General features: G+C 43.8%; 1 protein-coding gene across 4 annotated transcripts in view; it reads right to left on the bottom strand.

The window, feature by feature from the left end:
* Positions 1-201: 201 nt before the first annotated feature.
* The window catches only part of ZNF808 (zinc finger protein 808), a 60,814-nt gene continuing 36,059 nt past the window's right edge, over positions 202-24,956 (bottom strand). For 2 of the 4 annotated variants that reach the window (XM_054541123.2, XM_054541120.2), the window contains exon 2: positions 202-12,136. In XM_054541123.2, the coding sequence (XP_054397098.2) occupies positions 9,615-12,119 (2,505 nt within the window). In that variant the 5' untranslated portion in view covers positions 12,120-12,136 and the 3' untranslated portion in view covers positions 202-9,614. Of the gene's footprint in view, positions 12,137-17,624; positions 17,752-21,882; positions 21,964-24,956 lie in introns of those variants that run through there. The other 2 variants (XM_024238045.3, XM_054541119.2) reach the window with 2 other exon arrangements.

Raw genomic sequence — 24,956 nt, 5'->3', positions numbered from 1 at the left:
ATTGTTTTATATAGATTTTTTCCCTAACAGTAAAGCCCAAGGATCTTTCATGAACTGGGTTAGGGGAGATGAGAAGATTCCCAGGAAACTCCTGGCCTCAGGCAATCCTCCCACCTCAGCCTCCCAAAGTGCCAGGACCACAGGTGCGATCCACTGAACCCAGTGGAGTCTCCATCTCAAAAAACAAAACAAAGCAAAACAGAAATTTAGGTAATCTATTACGTCATTTGAAATTTTTTTTTGAAATGAAAGGTCTCACATGTTTATTACTGAACCCACCCAACCAACGCGTTCATAACAGATTCAGAGAGAAAAAAATATATTCCCAATAAAACATGTCCAAGTCTCCAGATGGTAGTGACATTTTCAGCTTGAGTAACGTGATTATGACGCTCACACAGCATAAATATGTGTACCATCTCATGTGCAATTCCTTATAGACCCAGCTTGGTTCTTCTCCAGTGTCTCCTTTTAAAGTCGTACCTCATTTTATTGCCAGTTTTCATTCGAATCCACTGGGAAATCGGATGATTTTGCTTTCGGTTGTTGGCCAGAAATCGCTTAATCCTGAAAGTCTTGTGAGAAGACATGACAAGAAGTGGAGTCAAGCACACACCACGATGGCAGAGAAAGAAGGAGAGGGGGCTAGACATTTTTGTTTGTTTGTTTGTTTGTTTGAGACAGAGGTTTGCTCTTGTTGCCCAGGCTGGAGTGCAATGGCGGGATCCCGGCTCATTGAAACTTCCGCCTCCTGGTTTCAAGCGATTCTTCTGCCTCAGCCTCTCGAGTAGCTGGGATTACAGGTGCCCATCACCGTGCCCAGCTAATCTTTGTATTTTTAGTAGAGACCGGGTTTCATCATGTTAACCAGGCTATTATCGAATTCCTGACTACTGTTTCTCCTGTTTGCTGTTAGTTCTTTTCACTGAAGCACGAACAAGATTAACTTTCTTTCTGTAAAACTGATGTGGATGGTCTGCCTGCCGCTCCATGCATCACTTTCAACATTGTCTTGCCACAGCTCAAAATGAGTTATTCATTTACAAACTGTTTATTTCTTTTGGGCATCAACTCCATAGCCTGTTTGTAAAGCATCAATGACTTCATTATTCCTGTACCCAAACTTTACAATAAGTATTCTTTTTTGGACAGCATCTTGCTCTGTCAACCATGCTGGAGTGCAGTAGCATGATTACAGCTCACTACAGTCTTGACCTCCCAGGCTCAAGCCATCCTCCCACTGCAGACTCCACAGTAGTTGAGACTGCAGGCATGTGCCATCATTCCCAGCTAATTTTTGTATTTTTTGCAGAAAAGCGGGTCTCACCATGTTTCCCAGCATACCACTTACTGAAAAGCCCTATGTAAAATCGTAAAAATTATTTAATAAAATATTGTAACCCATGATAAGACTAGCAAGGAAATAATAAGTACATTTATACAGCCAGCAGACCTCTAAACAATTCCCTCTTAAGAAAAAAGCCACAACTTCTACTTACCACCAGCACACACTATAAGAACTGAAATACACTTAAGATCACTACCTTCTGATGTATGAGTTCAAGTAAATACACAGCACTATAAGAAGTAAGAATTGACTAACCACAGGGTGCGGTGGCTCATGCCTGTAATCCCAGCACTTTGGGAGGCAGAGGCGGGCAGATCACGGGGTCAGGAGTTCGAGACCAGCCTGGCCAACATGGTGAAACCCCGTCTCTACTAAAAATACAAAAAAATTAGCTGGGCATGGTGGAAGGCACCTGTAATCCCAGCTACTCTGGAGGGTGAGGCAGAAGAGTCATTTGAACCGAGGAGGTGTAGGTTGCAGTGAGCTGAGATCATGCCACTGCACTCCAGCCTGGGGAACAGGGCAAGACTTCGTCTCCAAAAAAAAAAAAAGAATCGACTAACAGTGTCAGAGGGCTCAATTATGATATCACAACTACAGTTATACAACAGCCAGGCAATACAGCAATTCTATGTACATGCATTGGCCTTAGTTATGTAGTTCACTATGCATGAAATGTAAAACACAGACTGTATACTGGGAAAATTTATAAACTGGGATCAGAGAAAACATTTTATAAAACAAATTGCACAATAGAAACATAAAAAATATGATGCAGGCTCCCTGGTCTGAGTGTTCATATTGGCCAAAAGCCATGTTCAGAGTTCTTATTCTCCAATTGGATGTTCCTGTAGATGGGGTCTTTGAGAGAATTTGGTCATGGGTGTTGACTATACGTGAATAAGACTGGTGCTTTTATTTTTATTTTTTCTTTCTTTATTTTTGAGATGGAGTTTTGCTCTTCTTGCCCAGGCTAGAGTGTAATGGCATGATCTTGGCTCACTGCAACCTCCACCTCCAGGGATAAAGTGATTCTACTGCCTCAGTCTCCCATGCAGCTGGGATTTTAGGCATGTGACACCCCACCCAGGTAATTTTTGTATTTTTAGTAGAGAAGGGGTTGCACCATGTTGGCCAGGCTGCTCTCAAACTCCTGACCTCAGGTGATCCACCAGTCTCGGCCTCCCAAAGTGCTGGGATTACCTGACTGGTCTCAAACTCTGGACCTCAAGTGATCTACCCACCTTGGCCTCCCAAAGTGCTGGCAACAGAGGTGTTAACCACCGTGGCTGGCCAGTCTAAGCTATTTCTAACAGGACAGTGAAATGAGGGAGACAGGAAAAGGAGCATGTCATCATCAACATCACGGAAGGCTGACAAATCTTATTACACAAAGGAAGTTTAGAGCCTGTAGCACAAAACCTGCAATATGTGAAGCCATCTAATAGCATTAATTTGTTTTAAAACCCTGGAGGCAGCCAGGTGCCGGGGCTCACGCCTGTAATTCCAGCACTTTGGGAGACCGAGGTGTGTGGATCACCTGAGGTCGGGAGCTTGAGAGCAGTCTAACATGGAAAAACACCATCTCTAAAACAAATACAAAATTAGCTGGGCATGGTGGCACATGTTTGTAATCCCAGCTACTTGGGAGTCTCAGGCAGGAGAATCACTTGAAACTGGGAGGCAGAGGTTGCGGTGACCGAGATTGCCCCATTGCACTCCAGCCTGGGCAACAAGAACGGAACTCCGTCTCAAAAAAAAAAAAAAAAAATCTAGAGGCAAATTAACATTATTTCTCAAATAAGTACAGCAGGCCAGGGTGTTCATGCACATGACCCCAATTTGCACATACGGTAAGTGAGGAACAAACTTAATCATGGGCCTGAAGGATCCCATGTTTTTAAGCACAATAGTCTGCCAAGAAAATACAGAAAATGACCAGTCACAGAAAATACAAGAAGAGAAATAAGTATGATGAGTTAATGGGTGCAGCACATCAGCATGGAACATGTATACATATGTAACAAACCTGCACATTGTGCACATGTACCCTAGAACTTAAAGTATAATAAAAAAAAGTATATATATATAAAGAGAAAAAAAAAAGAACAGATAGAAGTACATTAAGGGAGATAAAAGGGCTGAGCTGGGACACAAGGGCTGAGCTGCGCTGCTGACAGTGGTGCTAAAGCCATCCCTCATGGATCATGAGCTGAGTCATCATGCCCTGCACATGTTGATTTAGGCAGCCTCCTATAATTTTGTCCAGTGGATGAATAAGGTCTTGCCTTACTCAGGGAGAGTGGTGTTGGAGGGGAGGGCTCACAGTGAAATTGGGGTGTTCACTATTACAAATCAATAGGCTGGAAAGCAACAGTATTTGCATCCAGATCAATGTACCCTGTGAGGCAAGGCCGGGAAAGGAGGGCAAGGGTGGAGGCAGGAAGTAATGGGCATGTGGGAGGGAACTTTGTGCATGCACGTCTGTGGGAATAAAATTCCACTAGGATACACCAAATCTTGAGCTTGGACGAAAGTGGAACTAAGTGAGCAAATGGTAAAATATTGACCCACGATTAACGATGCAAATTACAATATGGGCAAGGGACAAGAATGAACAAGATCCAAAAAAGCAGCAGTATGGTGGCCTGAGGTGAAAGCAGTTTTACATCTCTTAAGTAAAATGGCCTCTGATTTCTAGTTTCAAGCATATACTCAAAAATATGCGTTGTGTAGATTCCAGAATTTCATACACACAAAAAAAATGAGTAAAGTCTATGAGGAGTACAGCAAAGTAGAGACCATGGATGTGAAGAAGGATCCCTTGGCTGAGTAGGAAGAGATGTGTCTGTGAAAACAGGCCAAGCACAGTGGCTCATGCCTGTAATAATAATAATATTAATAATTATGAAGTTTTTAATTTTTGGGGGGAAGGAATGTCACTCTATTACCCAGGCTGGAGTACAGTGGCACGATCTTGGCTCACTGCAACTTCTTCCACCCAGGTTCAAGCAATTCTCTTGCCTCAGCCTCCTGAGTAGCTGGCATTACAGTCACCTGACAGCAGGCCTGGCTAATTTTTAGTTGAGAGGGCATTTCACCATTTTTCCCAGGCTGGTCTTGAACTCCTGACCTTGTGATTCACTCACCTGGGCTCCCAAAGTGCTGGGATTACAGGCGTGAGCCACCTCGCCTGGCCAATCCTTACTAATAACTCATTATTGTGATAGTGAACAAAAATGAAAAATACTTACAATCCTAACAATTATAAAAAATATAACTTATTGCAAATCATGTGTTTTCTACATAAACCATGGGCTTATCCATCCATGTCTCCATGCACACACATCACATCATGCCGTTACACGAGTGGTGGCGCGCACCTCTAATCCCAGCTACTCGAGAGGCTCAGGCAACAGAATCACTGTAATCCAGAAGGTGGAAGCTACAGTGAGCCACAATCTCACCACTGCACTCCAGCCTGGGTGATAGAGGGAGACTCAACTCAAAAAAAAAATAATAAAATCAATGATGTGATAAAGCATCCTGTACCACTGACATGTATCTCCACTTTCCATTCCATTCCTGAAGGGGTGGCCTGCCTCTCCATACCTATGGGCATTTCTCATCAGGTGGAAAGAGAGACTTGAGAAAAGAAAGAGACACAGAGACAAAGTATAGAGAAAGAAAAGTGGGCCCAGGGGACCAGCGCTCAGCATACGGAGGACCTGCCCCTGCACCGGCCTCTGAGTTCCCTCAGTATTTATTGATCATTATCTCTACCAACTCGGAGAGGGGGATGTGGCAGGACAATAAGGTAATAGTGGGGAGAGGGTCAGCAGGGAAATGTGAACAAATGTCTCTGCATCATGAACAAGGTAAAGAAAACCATGCTGTGCTTTTGATGTGCATATACATAAACATCTCAACGGCTTAAAGAGCAGTATTGCCTCCAGCATGTCTCACCTCCAGCCCTAAGGCGGTTTTCTCCTATCTCAGTAGATGGAACATACAATCGGGCTTTATGCAAAGACATTCCATTGCCCCAGGACAAGCAGGAGACAGATGCCTTCCTCTTATCTCAACTGCAAAGACGTCTTCCTCTTTTACTAATCCTCCTCAGCACAGACCCTTTACGGGTTGGGCTGGTGGATGGTCAGGTCTTTCCCTTCCCAGGCCATATCTCAGGCTATCACATGGGAGAAACCTTGGACAATATCTGGTTTTCCTAGGCAGAAGTTCCTGAGGCCTTTCCCAGTGTTTTGTGTCCCTGGGTACTGGAGAGTAAGGAGTGGTGATGACTTTTAACGAGCATGCTGTCTTCTAGCATTTGTTTAACAAAGCAAATCCTGAACCGCCCTTAATCCATTTAACCTTGAGTTGACACAGCAAATGTTTCTGCAAGCACAAGGTTGAGCCTAGGGTTACAGATTTACAGCATCTCAAGGCAGAAGAATTTTTCTTAGTACAGAACAAAATGGAGTCTCTTATGTCACTTCTTTCTATGTAGACACAGTAACAGTCTGATCTCTCTCTTTTCCCCACAATTCCAAGTCATTAAAAGTTCAGATGCTGCCGGGCATGGTGGCTCATGCCTCTAATCCCAGCACTTTGGGAAGCTGAGGCGGGCAGATCACGAGGTCAGGAGTTCAAGATGAGCCTGGCCAATATGGTGAAACACTATCTCTACTAAAAATACAAAAATTAGCTGGCCGTCATGGCACACGCCTATAATCCCAGCTACTCAGGAGGCTGAGGCACAAGAATTGCTTGAACCTGGGAGGTGGAAGTTGCAGTGAGCCAAGATCGCACCACTGCACTCCAGCCTGGGCGACAGAGTAAGACTCTGTCTCAAAAAAATTTAAAAAAAAATTCAGATGCCAGGCATGGTGGCTCATGCTTGTAATCCCAGCACTTGGGGAAGCCGAGGTGGGCAGATCACGAGGTCAGGAGATTGAGACCATTCTGGATAACATGGCGAAACCCCATCTCTACTAAAAATACAAAAAAAATAGCCGGGTGTGGTAGCAGGCGTCTGTAGTCCCAGCTACTCCGGAGGCTGAGACCCGGGGTGGGAGGGCATGGGAGAGAGCTCTGAGCCTAGACCTGAAGGAGAAAGAGACAGTGTACATAGAGTAAGAGCAGGGATGATGACCTGAGACAGGAAGGGTTTTCATGTTTGGGAAAAGAGAAAAGCAAATATGACTGGGGCAGAGGGATTCATGGGATGAGGGCAAGCTCCCAGGAGGAGGCTGGACACTGGCAGGGGCCCTGGACACAGGGCTGTGGAACCACGGTGAGAAGTTGGGCTTTTGTCCTGGGGAACATGGGAAGCTGGTAGAGGGTTCCCTGCCAGGAACTGACATGACTTGCTTTAGATTTCGCTGTGATGTCCTCATACAGAGAAAGGCCCTGAAGATGGTCTCTGTGTCTGAGCCTACAGCTCTGTTTCTTCCATCCTTCTCCTTTTGTTTTTCATTTTGAGGGCACTGCATCCCATTGAAAATTCTAATTACAAGCCGGGCGCGGTGGCTCACGCCTGTAATCCCAGCATTTTGGTAGGCCAAGGTGGGCGGATCACAAGGTCAGGAGATGGAGACCATCCTGGCTAACACGGTGAAACCCGGTCTCTACTAAAAATACAAAAAATTAGCCAGGTGCGGTGGTGGGTGCCTGTAGTCCCAGCTACTCAGGAGGCTGAGGCAGGAGAATGGCGTGAACCCAGAAGGCGGAGCTTGCAGTGAGCCGAGATTGTGCCACTGCACTCCAGCCTGGGTGACAGAGCGAGACTCCGTCTCAAAAAAAAAAAAAGAAAATTCTAATCACAGCTGGGCACTCCTCTCCTCAAAAAAAAAAAAAAAAAAAATAGAAAACGAAAAAGCCACACCCAGACACGCACTCCATTTTACCAATCATTTCAGGGGTCAGAGTCACTCAGGTTGAGCTTTTCTGGTCAAGTCCCTCATTGCCAAGTTGCAGGGAGGCTCACATTTTCACCAAGTTACACTGAGATGGTCTGAGATGAGTGAGAAGGTGTCTTACATCTTACATGGGGGCCTGGATGGGCTAATGGGAAAGGTTGGTCTATATCACCCACATCCTTGAAAATTCGAGAAGCATCTTATGCATACCTATGCAGAGGAAACTTCTTTTGCAAGGTTCTGATGACACTGATTCCTGACAGTTAATTCTTCCTTACAAGAAAATCACAGGAACATTTATAAAATGCAGAAGTGTAAACACACAGCTATTGACCTTGAAAACAGTGAAAGAAGGTCAACCGTAGAACTGAGACATAAGCAAATTATTTCAATCAAGAATACATGAGTCGTCAGGCACGATGGCTCACGCCTGTAATCCTAGCACTTTGGGAGATCGAGGTGGGCAGATCACCTTAAGTCAGGAGTTCGAGACCAGCCTGGCCCACATGGTAAAATCCTGTCTCTACTAACAATGCAAAAAATTAGCTGGGAGTGGTGGAGGGCATCTGTAATCCCAACTACTCGGTATGCTGAGGCAGGAGAATCCCTTGAAACTGGGAGGTAGATGTTGCAGTGACACCAGATCGCACCATTGCAGTCCTGCCTGAACAAGAGCGAAACTCCATCTCAAAAAAAAAAAAAAAAAAAAAGAGGCAGGGCACGGTGGCTCATGCCTGTAATCCCAGCACCTTGGGAGGCCGGGTCCGGCAGATCACGAGGTCAGGAGTTTGAGACCAGCCTGACAAACATGGTGAAACCCCGTCTCTATTAAAAATACAAAAATTAGCTAGGCATGCTGGTAGGTGCCTGTAATTTCAGCTACTCAGGAGACCGAGGCAGGAGAATCACTTGATCCCGGGAGGCAGAGGTTGCAGTGAGCTGAGATCACACCACTGCATTCCATCCAAGGTGACAGAGTGAGACTCCATTTAAAAAAAAAAACAAAGGAAAAGAATACATGGGTGCTTTTGGAGGAGCGCCCTATGCCACTCCAGGCCATGTTTCAACATATTTCCAGAATGGTCCAGAGGGCCTTGAGGGAAAAACGCAATAAATAACTCCCAGCTCAAGATTTTAACAAATGACATAAGGAAAGGAAACTGAAAAACAGACTAACTGGTTAAACTACATTTTTTTATTTATTATTATTTTTTTTAGAGACGGAGTCTCACTCTGTCTCCCAGGCTGGAGTGCAATGGCGCTATCTGGGCTTACTGCAAGCTCCACCTCATGGGTTCACCCGCCATTCTCCTGCCTCTCAAAAAAATAAAAAAATAGAAAATAAGAAAAAAGGCCGGGTGCGGTGCCTCATGCCTGTAATCCCAGGATTTCGGGATGCCAAGGTGGGAACATCACCTGAGGTCAGGAATTCGAGACCAGCCTGACTAATATGGAGAAACCCTGTCTCTACTAAAAATACAAAAAATTAGCCGGGCGTGGTGGCACACGCCTGTAATCCAAGCAACTAGGGAGGCTGAGGCAGAAGAATTGCTTGAATCTGGGAGGCGGAGGTTGTGGTGAGCTGAGATCACACCATTGGACTCTAGGCTGGGCAACAAGAGTGACACTCCATCTCAAAATAAATAAATAAATACGAAAATAAGAAACAAAAAACAGGATGGCAAAAGTGGCCAACATCTGTTGGCCATGCTGGTTTCAAACTTCTGACCTCAAGTGACCTATGTGCCTTGGCCTCCCAATGTGCTGGGATTACAGGCCTGAGCCACCACACCTGGCCCCACCCTCTTAACATAAACACTTGAATGTCAATTAAGGCTTGAACTTAATATTAAGTCAACACAAACTCAAGTCAATGCTGGATTGACTCTAATGTCAATTAATGCTTGATGGTTTGCTATACTCACTGCACTGGGAACAGTTATCTCAAAAATGAATTTTCTGATGTTCTGCAAGGAGTGACCTCAGACTGAAGACCTTGCCACACTTATGACATTTGTAAGATTTCTCTCCAGTAGGGATTCTCTGATATGTAATGAGGTGTGAACGTGAAGTAAAGTCTTTGCCACAATCATCACACTTATGAGTTTCTCTCCTGTATGAATTCTATGTTTTGCATAGGATGAAGCTTGACTGAAGACCTTGCCACAGTCATGACATTTGTAAGGTTTCTCTCCAGTATGAAGTTTCCGATGAACTGTAATGTATGAACGATGTCTGAAAAACTTGCCACATTTATTGCACTCGGAAGATCTCTCTTCATTATGGATTCTCCAATGATTTGCAATGGTTGTAGCGTTACTGAAGACTTTGTGACAATCATTATTTTAATCAAATTTCCCTACACCATGAATGGCCTGATGGTGAATAAGTGTTGACCGGTCACTAAAGGCTTTGCCACACTCATTACACTTGTAAGGTTTCTCTCCAGTATGAATTCTCCTATGTCTTTTAAGGTGTGATTTGCGACTGAAAACTTTATCACATGCTTCACATTTGTAAGGTTTCTCTCCAGTATGAATTCTATGATGACGTGACAGGTGTGATTGTTCATTAAAAGCCTTCCCACATTCATTACACTTGTAAGGTTTCTCTGCAGTGTGAATTCTAGTATGTCTTGCCAGGTATGAATTACGCACGAAAGCCTTGTCACAAACCGTACATTTGTAAGATTTCTCCCCAGTATGAAGTCTACGATGGTATACAAGGGATGACCAGTGACGGAAGGTATTGCCACACTCATTACACTTGTAAGGTTTCTCACCACTATGAAGTCTACGATGGCATAGAAGGGATGCCTTCTGACTGAAAGTCTTGCTGCACTCATTACACTTGTAAGGTTTCTCTCCACTATGAACTCTACGGTGGCATACAAGGGAAGACCTGTTACTGAAGGTCTTGCTGCACTCATTACACTTGTAAGGTTTCGTTCCACTATGAATTCTAGTATGTTTTGCCACATAGGAATGACACACGAAAGCCTTGTCACAAACCTTACATTTGTAAGATTTCTCTCCACCATGAAGTCTACGATGCCATACAAGGGATGACTTGTAACTGAAGGTCTTCCCACACTCATTACACTTGTAAGTTTTTTCTCCAGTGTGAATTCTTGTATGTCGAGCCAGCTGTGAATTCCATGTGAAAGCTATGTCACAAACCTGACACTTGTATGGTTTCTCTCCAGTATGAATTCTCTTATGTGACTCAAGAGCTGATTTCTGACTGAAAACTTTGTCACATGCTTCACATTTGTAAGGTTTCTCTCCAGTATGAAGTCTATGATGACGTGAAAGATGTGATTGTTGATTAAAAGCTTTCCCACATTCATTACACTTGTAAGGTTTCCTTGCAGTATGAATTCTAGTATGTACGGCCAGGACTGAATTACGCATGAAAGCCTTGTCACAAACCGTACATTTGTAAGATTTCTCTAGAGTATGAAGTCTACGATGGTATACAAGGGATGCCCGGTGACGGAAGGTATTGCCACACTCATTACACTTGTAAGGTTTCTCACCACTATGAAGTCTACGATGGCATAGAAGGGATGACCTGCGACTGAAGGTCTTGTGACACTCATTACACTTGTAAGTTTTCTCTCCAGTGTGAATTCTTCTATGTCGTGCCAGCTGTGAATTACACATGAAAGCTGTATCACAAACCTTACATTTGTATGGTTTCTCTCCAGTATGAATTCTCTTATGTCTCTCAAGGGTTGATTTCTGATTGAAAACTTTGTCACATTCTTCACATTTGTAAGGTTTCTCCCCAGTATGAAGTATATGATGACGTGCAAGGCTTGATTGATGATTAAAAGCCTTACCACACTCATTACACTTGTAAGTTTTCTCTCCACTGTGAATTCTAGTATGGTTTGCCAGATAGGAATGACACACGAAAGCCTTGTCACAAATCTTACATTTGTAAGGTTTCACTCCAGTATGAAGTCTTTGATGACGTGAAAGGTGTGATTGTTGATTAAAAGCCTTGCCACATTCATTACACTTGTAAGGTTTCTCTCCAGTATGAATTGCTTTATGAATTACAAGGGCTGAATTTTGACGAAAGATCTTGCCACACTCATTACACTTGTAAGGTTTTACTCCAGTATGAAGTCTATGATGGCATGTAAGGGATGACCTGTAACTGAAGGACTTGCCACACTCATTACACTTGTAAGGTTTCTCACCAGTGTGACATCTACGATGGCATGAAAGGTATTGCTTGTGATTAAAGAGCTTGCCACATACATCACATTTATATTGTTTGTCTCCTAAATGGATTATCTGGTGTTTCCTTAAAAGTGAGCTACAATTAAAGGCTTTGCCACTCTCATCACATGGGAAAGACTTTTCTCTCATGTGTACTTCCTGTTTTTGTGGGAGTAATGAAGAATTTGGGGGACTATTCCCATAGTTATTAGAAATATGGATTTGGGGCCTACAAGAAATTCTTTGGGATGTTGAAACTGAGGGACCATCATTGGTAGACTTCTCAAGTTGATTACCAATTTTACCTTTGATCTGAAATATGTGGAGTTCAGGCAGATGTGAATAAAAGCTTGATTCAAGCTGATCATTAATAGGCTTGTTTCCAGCATGCCTGTGATCATATCGGTCTGTACTACCAGTCAACTTTTTTATTTTTGTCATGGGTACTTCATGGCCATTTCTTTCATCTTCTTGACACTGAAACTCAATGTCATTAATATCTTTCTCAATTTCCTGGAAGCAAAAATCTCCGATGCGATGACTTTCATGTCTTTGCAATGTCCCTGTGTAGAACACTTCTGAATTGCCTTGCCCTGTTGACAAGACCTCCTTCATCATGCATTTGGAAGAGATATCTACAAAATATAAACACCAATATGTTTCCAATTAAGTACAGATGGTAAATCATACTGAAGTGTGTAAATATGACATAAAAAAAAATATTTATTTTGAACTTCCCAAACATGATCTTCAAAGTTTAAGAACACAAAAAGAGTGAGACTTTTTAATAAATAAAGGGCGATTACATGTCCTTCAAATCAATTCTATGAAAGTCTATTTCCTATATCATCACAAAACACTGACAGGGCACAAATATGTATAAGCCTAAAGTAAGCGGTATTTTTCCACTGTGACCCTAAAGTGCATCACAATTTGCAAAAAACATATCACTATCACATCAAGGAAGAGAAACACATATATTCTTCATATTTAAACCATGTTTACTGTGTACAAATAAATGCTAAAAAAAAAAAACCCACACAATATACTATATTGGTAAATAATCCACAACAAGCTCATGTAAGGATAACCAAAAGCAATGGAAATTGTGTATTGTCAAACAATTATAGCACTGAGAACATAAGAAAAGATTACAAAAATTAGCCAGGTGTGATGGTCCGTGCCTGTAGTCACAGCTACTTAGCAGGCTGAGGCACAAGAATCACTTGAACCTGGGAGGCAGAGGTTGCAGTGAGCCAAGATCACACCACTGCACTCCAGCCAGGGTGGCAAAATAGACTCCGCCTCAAACAGAAAAAAAAAAAGAAAAAAGTTAATACAAGATTTTTCTAAATAAATGTCATAAAATTATATATATCTACACAGAAAAGGCAGTTAGTGACTTTTGAAAAATTTTTTGGGCCAGGTGCGATGGCTCATGCCTGTAATCCCAGCACTTTGGGAGGCCGAGGTGGGCGGATCACAAGGTCAGGAGATCGAGACCATCCTGGATAACACGGTGAAACTCTGTCTCTACTAAAAATACAAAAAAATAGCCAGGCGTGGTGGCAGGTGCCTGCAGTCCCAGCTACTCGGGAGACTGTGGCACGAGAATGGTGTGAACCCAGGAGGTGGACTTTGCAGTGATCTGAGATCATGCCACTGCACTCCAGCCTGGGCGACAGAGTTAGACTCCATCTCAAAAAAAAAAAAATTTCCATTTTTATTGTTTTGAGAAGTAGTCTTGCACTCCAACTTGGAGCATCATGGTGTAATCTCAGCTCACTGCAACCTCTGCCTCCTGGGTTGAAGTGATTCTCCTGCCTCAACCTCCTGAGTACCTGGGATTACAGGCACACGCAACTACACCTGGCTAATTTTTGTGTTTTTAGTAGAGATGTGGTTTCACCATGTTGGCCAGGCTGGTCTCAAACCCCTGACCTTAATAATCCACCCCCCCTTGACCTCCCAAATTTCTGGAGTCACAGGTGTGAGCCACTGCACCTGGTGGCACTTTGTGACATTAACAAGTGGAGTGTGTCAGTTATATTGCATACCACATACCAAAAAGCCATATGTCAAATTATAAAATTAATTAATAAAATATTGTAACCCATGACAAAACCAGCAAGAAAATAAGTACATTTATGCAGCCTGCAGAATTCTAAACAACTCCCTCTTAAGAAAAAAGCCACAACTTCTACTTAACCACCAGCACACAATATAAGAACTGAAATACATGTTAAGATCACTACCTTCTGATGTATGAGGTTAAGAAAATATACAGCATTTTAAGAACTAAGAATGGACTAACAGCTGGGCAGGGAGTACAGACACATGCCACCATGCCTGGCTAACTTTTTTTTTTTTTTTTGGTGGCAAATGGAATCTAACTCTGTCACCTTGGCTGAAATGCAGTGGCGTGATCATGGTTCACTGCACCATCCACCTCCCAGGTTCAAGTGACTCTCCTGTCTCAGCCTCACAAGAAGCTGGGATTACAGGTGCATACCAAAACGACCAGCTAATTTTTGTATTTTTACTAGAGACGGGGTTTCACCATGTTGGCCAGGCTGGTCTCGAACTTCTGACCTCAGGTGATCCACCCGTCTCACCCTCCCAAAATTTTGGCATTATAGGCATGAGTCATCACGCCCAATTTTTTTTAATTTAGTAGATTCAAGGTTTCATTATGTTTGCCCGACTGGTCTCAAACTACTGACCTCAAGCCATCTACCCACCTCAGCCTTTCAAAGTGTTAGAATTAGAGACAAAAGCCACTGCAGCTGGCCAGTCTAAGCTATTTCTGACAGAACAGTGAGATGAGTGAGACAGGAAAAGGGGCATCTCATCATCAACATCACTGAAGGCTGAAAAATCTTATTAAACAAAGGAAGTTGAGTGTGTACTATAAAACTTATATGAAGCCATCTAATAGTATTCACTTGTTTTAAAAAGCAGGTGGATGAATCACCTGAGGTTGGGAGTTCGAGACCAGCCTGACCAATATGGAGAAACCCCCTCTCTCCTAAAAATACAAAAATTAGCCAGGCTTGCACCAGGCATAATCCCAGCTACTTGGCAGCCTGAGGCAGGACAATCACTTGAACCCAGGAAGTCGAGGTTGCAGTGAGCTGAGATTGCACCATTGCACACCAGCCTGGGCAACAAGAGAGAAACTCCATTTAAAGAAAAAATATCCCAGACACAGTGGTTCATGCCTGTAATCCCAGCACTTTGGGAGGCTGAGGTAGGTAGATCACTTGAGGTCAGGAGTTTGAGACCAGCGTAGCCAACATGGGGAAACCCCATCTGTACTAAAAATACAAAATTAGCCAGGTATGGTGGCGCATGCCTGTAATCCCAGCTACTCGGAAGGCTGAAGAAGGAGAATCGCTTAAACCTGGGAGGTGGAGGTTGCGGTGAATTGAGATTGTGCAATTGAACTTCAGCCTGGGCAACAGGAGCAAAACTCCATCTCAAAAAAAAAAAAAAAAAAAACAACACACACACACAAACAAAACAAAACAAAAACCAACTCTGGAGGCAAATTAACATTATTTCTGAAATAATGACAGGAGGCTCACAGTGTTCATGGACATGACCCCAGTTTGCACGTACGGTAAGTGAGGGATAAGTCTTGATCCTGGGCCTGAAAGATCCCACGACATGTTCTTAGGCACAATAGTCAGCCCAGGCAGTACAGAAAATGACCAGACACAGAAAATACAAGGAGAACAGAAAGAAGTACATCAAGGGGGATACAAGGACTGAGCTGGGACACAAGGGCTGAGCTGCGCTGCTGACAGTGGTGCTAAAGCCATCCCTCATGGATCATGAGCTGAGTCATCATGCCCTGCACACGTTGGTTTAGGCAGCCTCCTATAATTTTGTCCAGTGGATGAATAAGGTCTTGCCTTACTCAGGGAGAGTGGTGTTGGAGGGGAGGGCTCAAGGGGAAATTGGGGTGTTCACTATTACAAATCAATAGGCTGGAAAGCAACAGTATTTGCATCCAGATCAATGTACCCTGTGAGGCAAGGCCGGGAAAGGAGGGCAAGGTTGGAGGCAGGAAGTAATGGGCATGTGGGAGGGATCTTTGTGCATGCACGTTTGTGGGAATATAATTCCACTAGGATACACCAAATCTTGAGCTTGGACGAAAGTGGAACTAATTGAGCAAAAGTTAAAATATTGACCCAAGGTTAAATATTCAAATTACAATATGGGCAAGGGACAAAAATGAAAGAGATCCAAAAAAGCAGCAGTATGGTGGCCTGAGGTGAAAGCAGTTTTACATCCTTAAATTAAGTGACTCTGATTTCTAGTTTCAAGAATATACTCAACAAAATCCCCTCTGTAGATTCCAGAAATGCATACACACACACACACAAGCAAACTCTATGAAGAGTACAGCAGACCATGCGGGTGAACAAGGTTCCCCTGGCACAGTAGGTAGAGATGTGTTTGTGAAAACAGAGCCAGGCTGAGTGCAGTGGCTCATGTCTGCAATACCAGTACATTGGGGGGATAAGCAGGTGGATCAGGAGGTCAGGAGTTCAAGACCAGCCAGGCCAGCATGGTGAAACACTGCCTCTATAAAAAAATACAAAACAGTAGCCGGGCATGGTGGTGCATGTGTGTAATCCCAGCAACTCAGAAGCGTGAGGTAGGAGATTGCTTGACCTGGGATGTGGAGGTTACAGTGAGGTGAGATTGCACCACCGCACTGCACTTGAGCCTGGGTGACAGAGCAATACTCCATCTTAATAAAAGCAAAAACAAAACAAAAAAAACTGTACCTCTAATAGAGATGTGGTTTCACCAAGTTGGTCAAGCTGGACTTGAACTCCTGACCTCAGGTGATTCACCCACCTCAGCCTTCCAAATTGCTGGGATTACAGGCGTGAGCCACGACACCCAGACTGGCAGTATTATTTATAATAGTAGAGATGTGCATCGACAGATAAATATGTGTGGAAAATGTGGTACACACAGAATAGAATATTATTCAGCCTTAAAAACAACTCGGATGGGCCAGGGGCTGTGGCTCATGCCTGTAATCCCAGCACTTTGGGAATCCAAGGCAACTGAACCATGTTAGGCCAGGCTATCAAAACCAGCCTGGCCAACATGGCGAAGCCGCCATCTGTAATAGAACCACCAAAAATTACCCGGGTGTGGTGACACATTGCCTGTAATCCCAGCCACTCAAGAGGCTGAGGCAGGAGAATCACTTGAACCCAAAAGGTGGAGGTTGCAGTGAGCCAAGATCACACCACTGCACTCAAGCCTGGGCAACCCAGAGAGACTATGAGAAAAAAACAACAACATAGAAACTAACAAGTTGAAAGCCACTGTGTCTGAAGGAAATGACAGTAGAACTAAACTATGGAAACCTCATTCAACCTCACAAGCTCCCTCAATAAGATTGATGAAAACCGTATCTGTTACAGGGTTGATCCTACAACAAACTGAACATAGGTTTTCTTCTTAAAAATGAACAATGACACATATTGGTGTGAAAAATGTGAAATGAACAAGAGTTCAGTCAAGAGCCTCATACACATGAGGCTGTGAGCCCAAATGATGTCCTTGCTGGGAGGAATTTCAACACCACTGACTGCTGCTTAGAGAAGATGATCATTAGTTTAAGGGATGAACATTGTCACAGTGCCAGTGAGAGACGCTTCTGTGATGCTCCTCAAAAACCAGAATGAGCTGGTCACGGTGGCTCACGCCTGTAATCCCAGCACTTTCAGAGGCCGAGGTGGGCGGATCACCTGAGGTCTGGAGTTAGAGATGAGTCTGACCAACATGGAGAAACCCCGTCTCTACTGAAAATACAAAATTAGCTGGGCGTGGTGGTGCATGCCTGTAATTCCAGTTACTCGGGAGGTTCAGTCAGGAGAATCACTTGAACCTGGAAGGCAGAGGTTATCGTCAGCCGAGATCATACCATTGCTCTCCAGCCTGGGCAACAAGAGCAAAACTCCATGTCAAAACAAAAACAAGAAGAAAAAAAGTATGGATGGGGCAAAATAACAAAAGAGAATACAAAACCAGGATGAGCCAAGATAGACAAGAGCAGACTCTTCATGTCTGCAGGGACATTTTCCTCACCCACAGCCTCCAGGTTCCTGTAGTTCTCCAACATCACTTCCCTGTATAAAGCCCTCTGCGCAGGGTTCAGGAATTTCCACTCTGACAATGAGAATTCTATAGCCACATCCCTGAAAGTCAAGCGTCCCTAAAATGAAACATACATTTCAATAAAACATTATGGAGGACTGAATTATCACCTTCACAGGAAATGAGAAAAGGGAAAATATGTATTTATTTGATCAAAGACTGTGTTCTGACAAAAGGACGTCGAGGTATTTTTGAATATTTTTTCTGTATAGTTGCATTTTATTGTACTTTTCCTTGAAAGAGTTTAAGATCCCATAAGTCACTATGGAAGTCTCGATTTTATGGACAATATAAAAACTATATAAATAAAAAGGAAACACAGGGCCGGGCATGGTGGTTCACACCTGTAATACCAACAATTCGGGAGGCCAAGTTGGGCAGATTACTTGAGGTCAAGAGTTCGAGACCAGCCTGGTCAATGTGGTGAAAATCTGTCTCTACTAAAAATATAAAACTTAGACGGACATGGTGGCAGGCACCTGTAATCCCAGCTACACAGGACACTGAGGCAGGAGAATCACTTGAACCCAGGAGATGGAGGCTGCAGTGAGCCAAGATCGCATCACTGCACTCCATCCTGGGCAACAGACTGACCCTCCATCTAAAAAAAAAAAAGCAATGCCAGGCAGTGGCTCTTGCCTGTAATCCCAGCATTTTGGGAGACCAAGGCAGGCAGATAATGTGGTCAAGAGATCAAGACCATCCTGGCCAACATGCTGAAACCATGTCTCTACTGAAAATATGAAAATTAGCTGGGTGTTGTGGTGCGGGCCTATACTCCCAGCTACTCAAGAGGCTGAGGCAGGAGGATCACTTGAATCCAGGAGGTGGAGGTTGCAGTGAGCCGAGATTGTGCCACTGCACTTTAGCCTGGCAACAGAGCAAGATTTCATCTAAAAAAAAAAAAAAAAAAAGCCAACACAGGGTTTTCTCTACAGACATGTCAGATATTATGTTCAACATACCGGATGATATTTAGTCTCTAGATGAGCTAAGATACAAGCGGTGTTTGAGAGAGGACAAAGTCCATTGGCTTTGAAAGAAAATTCCAGATCTAAAAACTATCATGATCGGTCAGGCACAGTGGCACATGCCTGTAATCCCAGCACTTTGGGAGGCCGAGGCGGGTGGATCACGAGGTCAGGAGTTTGAGACCAGCCTGGGAACACGCTGAAACCCCATCTCTACTAAAAACACAAAAATTAGCTGGGCATGGTGGTGGGTGCCTGTAATCCCTGATACTTGGGTGGCTGAGGCTGGAGAATTGCTTGAAACCAGGAGGCAGAGGTTGCAATGACCCAATATCATGCCACTGCACTTCAGCCTGGGTGACAAAGCAATATTCTGTCTCCAAAAAAAAAAAAAAAAAACGGTTATGATGACAGCAATAGCCATGACTAACATTTTTGAATGCTTCCCATGTGCTATACACTGTTCTAAGTGCTTCCCATGTCTTAAGCCATAAAATAACATACTATCCCATGAAGCAAGATCTGTACTTGGAGACAAGTGCATCACACATACTAGGAAAATTACCACAAATCAAACAGCTAAAAATGTCAACACAAGCACCTGAATCCAGATGTCTGGGATTCACATTTGAATATAAACACCTAAGTAACAGATACAACTTTAAACTAAACTGACACAGGATTATCTAGTGCAGAGAATGTGATAAAGGTCCAAGGGTGAGAACATGGATCATCCTACAAGGTCACTGAATGGATACACACAGGCATGCATATAATCCTTCACAATACTTCTTATTTATTTTTTTTCCAGATGGAGTCTCACTCTATTGCACAGGCTGGAGTACAGTGGCACAATCTCTCAGCTCACTGCAACCTGTGCCACCCAGGTTCAAGCAATTCTCTTGCCCCAGCCTCCCCAGTAGCTGGGATTTGAGGCACCTGCCACCACGTCCATCTAATTTTTGTATATTTAGCAGCGATGGGGTTTCACCATTTTAGCCAGGCTGGTCTTGAACTCCTGATGTCGTGATCTACACACCTCAGCCTTCCAAAGTGCTGGGATTACAGGTGTGAGCCACCGGGCCGGGCCCCATCTTACCATTAACTCATTATCGTGATAGTTGACAACAATGAAAAATACTTAAAATCATTATAATTTTTATAAAAAATAAAACTTATTGCAAATGTTGTGTTTTCTATATAAACCATGGGCTTATGCATCCATGTATTCATGCGCACATATCACATCATGCCATTACACACGTGGTGATGCACACCTCTAATCCGAGGTACTTGAGAGGCTGAGGCAAAAGAATAACTGTAATCCAGGAGTCAGAGGCTACAGTGAAACAAAATCACACCACTGCACTCCAGCCTGGGCAACAGAGTGAGACTCAACTGAAAAAAAATTTAAAAATAAAATAAAATCAATGATGTAATAAAGCATCCTGTACCACTGATGCCTATCTCCACTTTCCATTACATTCGCAGTCATTAAAAGTGCAGAGTTTGGCCAAGTGCTGTGGCTCAGGCCTGTAATCCCAGAACTTTGGGAGGCTGAGGTGGACAAATCACAAGGTCAATAGTTTGACCAGCCTAACCAATATGGTGAAACCCCATCTCTACTAAAAAGACAAAATAATTAGCCAGGCGTGACAGTGAATGCCTGTAATCCCAGATACTTGGGAGGCTGAGGCAAAAGAATTGCTTGAAGCCAGAAAGCAGAGGTTGCAGTCAGCTGAGATCCCACCACTACAATCCAACCTGGGCAACAGAGCGAGACTGCATCTCAAAAAAGTGCAGAGTCCAGCTGGGCTGACTGTCTCCCATTTGGAATGCCAGCAATTTGGCAGACCAAGAGGGGAGGATCACTTGAGGCCAGGATATCAAGGCTATAGCAGCTTTGATTGCACCACTGCACTCCAGCCTAGACAACAAAATAAAAATGCAACATAAAAATAAGGCCTGACATGGTGGCGTGCACCTTTAATCTCAACACTTAGGGAGTCCAAGATAGGCAGATCATGAGGTCAGGAGTTCCAGACCAACATAAACGAACATGATGAAACCCTGTCTCAACTAAAAATACAAAAATTAGCTGGGTGTGGTGGTGCATGTCTGTAGTCCCAGCAACTCGGGAGGCTGAGGCAGAAGAATTGCTTGAAACTGGGAGGGGGAGGTTGCAAAGAGCCGAGATCGTACCACTGCACTCCAGCTTTGCTGACTGAGCGAGACTCCATCTTAAAATAAATAAATACATACATAATAAACATACATACATATGGTGACCCATGCCTATCACTCAGGCTCTTTGGGAGGCTAAAGTAGGGATTAGTTGAGCCCAGGAGTTTGAGGCTGCTGTAAACTCTGAATTGTGCCACTGTACTCCAGAACTAAGCCACAGAGCGACACCTTCTTTCTCTCTTTTTTTCTTTTGAGACAGAGTCTCGCTCCATCTCCCAGGCTGGAGTGCACTGGCACAATTTCGGCATACAGTAACCTCCACCTCCTGGACTCAAGCGATTCTCCTGCCTCAGCCTCCTAAGTAGCTGAGATTACAGGCATGCACCACCACACCCAGCTAATTTTTGTATTTGTAGTAGAGATGAGGTTTCACCATGTTGGCCAGGCTGGTCTCGAACTCCTGACCTCAAGTGATCTTCCTGCCCTGGCCTCCCAAAGTGCTGGGATTACAGGTGACAGCCACTGCACTGGGACCAACATCTTGTCTCTTAAAAAAAAAAAATTTGGACACAGAGACATCTTGATCTACTAGTGTGGCTTCAAATGCATTACCAAATCAGATACAAAATATCTCCTCTTATTTGTCTCCTTTCCCAGAATTTACCACATATCTGGGCACATTAACATATGTATTTCATATGTAGTTTCTCTGAGCTGACATCCAGATGTGGTCCCTGAACAATCCAGGCTGCCCAGCAGCACTGACATCAGCGGGCCCACACCCCATGTTTATCCATGTCTGGGTGTGAACCCTTCCCTGGACCATGCCCAGTGGAGCCTCTTCCCAAGTTCATCTCACTGGGTCACAGGAGATGGAATCTCAGAGCAGCTGAGAGGAACTGAGGCAGGCATGGGTGAGTGCAAGCGAACATGTCAGGCAAAATGCTTCAGACTCAGAAAAGACTGGCTACTACAATACCTGGCATTTCAGAAAGGAAAGAGACAGATTAATCCACAGAGGAATATCACTTCACCTGAGGAAGAGCCATGCCTGGCTCCTTTCCTTTCCTCTTCTGAGCTGCTTCCTCACGTAACATGAGTCTTTAGAATCAATCCTGTATGTGAAAAAAAATAAGACTTCATGTTAGAAATGACTCACTCCCATCCTGTGACAAAACCACATGAACTGGGAGATGTCACCCTGTAGAAAGAAGTCCCCCACTGCCCACTGCACCAGAGATCATGCAGAGATAAGGAAGTCCCACAGGAAGACCTACAAGTGTATGTTTGACCCCAGTCTTCAGATCTCACTCCATTCATGGAGAAGCCGCCACACACGAGGCAGCAGGGGGGACCCGGGCTGCACTGATGCCCCCTTCAAAGCCCCCCCTGGAAAAAAAAATGATCTGGGCATCTACTTGGGAAGCTGAGACAGGAGAATCACTTGAACCCAGGAGGCAGAGGTTGCAGTGAGCCAAGATCGTGCCACTGCACTCCAGCCTGGGTGACAAAATGAGACTTCATCTCAAAAAAAAAGGAAACTCAAAAGATTGCAACTATTAGTGCCTCATTTCTCTGTGACCTAAAAGCCGCCTCCCTGCTTCAAGTCTTCCTGCCTTTGTTTAAAGTTGTCCCAACTTCCCAGACCAAACCAATGTACATCTTACATATTTTGATTGATGTCTCATGTCTCCATAAAATGTATCAAATTAAGCTCTGCCCTGACCACCTTGGGCAAAATAAACTTTCTAAATTAACTGAGATCTCTGTAAGATTTTCTGGTTTCACAGCTGCAACATCAAATGGGGGCTCTGGGAGATCACAAAGGAAACCTGGAGAAGATGATATCAGAACAAGGACCTAGGAAAGAAAGGCTGCTTGTCACTTGCAGCTGAGGGGAAGAGCCCTAGGCAGAGGGACAGCTCAAGTGAAGGCCCTGAGACAGGAGCAACCTCAGCCCCAGGAAGAGGAAAGTGGCCCGTGTGGCTGCAGCAGTGGAAGAGAGGAGGACACAGGTAGAAGATGATGTCAGAGAAGTCCTGGGGGCACAGACCCATAGGGACATGGTCTTCAAACATTTTTCTCCCACAACCCAAAAGCATTTTGAAAGTCGACTGTGATCCCAGCTACTCGGGTGTCTGAGGCAGGAGAATCCCTTGATCCCAGGACACAGAGGTTGCAGTGAACTGAGATCATGGCATTGTACTTTATAAAGTTTCTCTTTATATTATAAATTACAACACTTACAAATAAAGTAATTTATTTCCCATATTTAAAATGCATGCTGTCAAATTAGGCTAAATTTCCGGAAGTACACAGTCACTCTCATCTGAGATGTGCAGACTGCAACGGAATGTGTTTGGGGGTTTAGGAAGCCACTTGTGGACACCTGAAGGTGGGGATGCCTGTTTGATGTCCCAGGAGAGAGCTGAGGAGACAACTGGACACAGGATTGTAGAGCTCAGGGGCGAGGCCTGCAGGGGACATGGAGTCGTGTAGGTGGGTTAAAGCTGTGAGATGATAAGGTTCAAGGTGATTTGAGTCCAATCCCCTGATTTTGCTCATCTTGTGCTTTTTTTTTTTTTTTTAAATATTTGAAGAACTGGAATCCCTTTAAAATTCAAGTTAAAACTGAGCACTACCTCTCCCAGAGCAAAAGCCACACACTGTATTTTGTCAGTCCTTTCAGGGGTCAGTGTCACTGACTGAGCTTTTCCGGTCTTATGCCTCACCTCTATGTTACAGGTGGGCTCACTGAGGCTCATAGTGGGAGACATTTCACCAAGTTATTCTGAGAAGCTGTGAGGTGAGGAGGAAGGAGGTGTGGCTGATTCCCATGTGATGGCCTGGAAGGGCCAATAGGCTGCCTTGGTCTCCCTCCTCTAGAAAATTTCCAGACCAGCCAGGAGTGGTGACTCACCCTTGTAATACCTAACTGGATATCTACATGGAAAAGAATAATATTGGATCTCTATGTCACACCATGAAAAATTTTATTTTAAAACGGTTAAAAAAAAAAAAAAGGCCGGGCAGGGTGGATCACATCTGTAATTCTAGCAGTTTGGGAGGCTGAGGCGGATGGATCACAAGGTCAGGAGTTTGAGATCATCCTGGCCAATATGGTGACATCCTGTCTCTACTAAAAATACACAAATTAGCCAGGTGTGGTGGCAGGGGCCTGTAGTGCCTGCTACTCGGGAGGATGAGGCAAAAGAATTGCTTGAACCAGGGAGGTGGAGGTTGCAGTGAGCTGAGATCATGCCACTGCACTCCAGCCTGGGCGACAGAGCGACACTCCATCTCAAAGAAAAACAAACAAAAATTCCAGGACCATCTTATATACCTGAGCAAAGGAAACTTCTTTCAAGTTGTAAGGTTCTGATGACAGCAATCCCAAATGTATCATTACTCACTCCCAGAAAAATGTTCAAAATATACACAACTGTGCGTGCATAGCAATAGGTGTTTAAAACACTGAAAAAGAGGCAGCTGTAGAAATGAGATCTGAGCAAATGCTTTTCTCATGAACACATGGGCTCTGCTAAACCAAGGTTCCAAGTCAATCCAGCCCATCCTTCAACATCTGTAGAGAATATTATGGACCAGAGGGACTCGAGGGGGACACTTACTTAGAAGTTCACAGATTAGCATTTTTTCAGATGACATAAGTAAAGAAAATGGAATAGGCTACTTCAACTAAATTTTCATGTTAGGGTAAAGAAAAAAAGTCCTTGATATCATTATCAAGTACACACTGAAACAACCTAACAACATATATCACACAGTAGAAAATGTTTTCGATATATGATAAAGACTAGAAAGCACACAGACCTCAATGTAAACTCAAAAAAATTTCATAGAGAAACAATTTTAAAATGGTTAAAAAATAAAGATCTAATGAAATCTTGGGCCAAAGGAGAAATATTTGAAAATATATTATACTTTGAAAACAATGAGGCCAGGCATGGTGACTCACGCCTATAATCCCAGCACTTTGGGAGGCCGGGGCAGGAAGATTACAAGGTTAGGAGTTCGAGACCAGCCTGGCCAACATGGAGAAACCATGCCTCTACTAAAAATACAAACATTAGCAGGGCATAGTGGTGCA

Source organism: Pongo abelii, chromosome 20 (assembly GCF_028885655.2).
Source record: "Pongo abelii isolate AG06213 chromosome 20, NHGRI_mPonAbe1-v2.0_pri, whole genome shotgun sequence".
NCBI classification, from domain to species: Eukaryota; Metazoa; Chordata; class Mammalia; order Primates; family Hominidae; genus Pongo; species Pongo abelii.
Note: the sequence above shows the minus strand (reverse complement) of the source record. Positions and strands in the feature narration are given on the sequence as shown.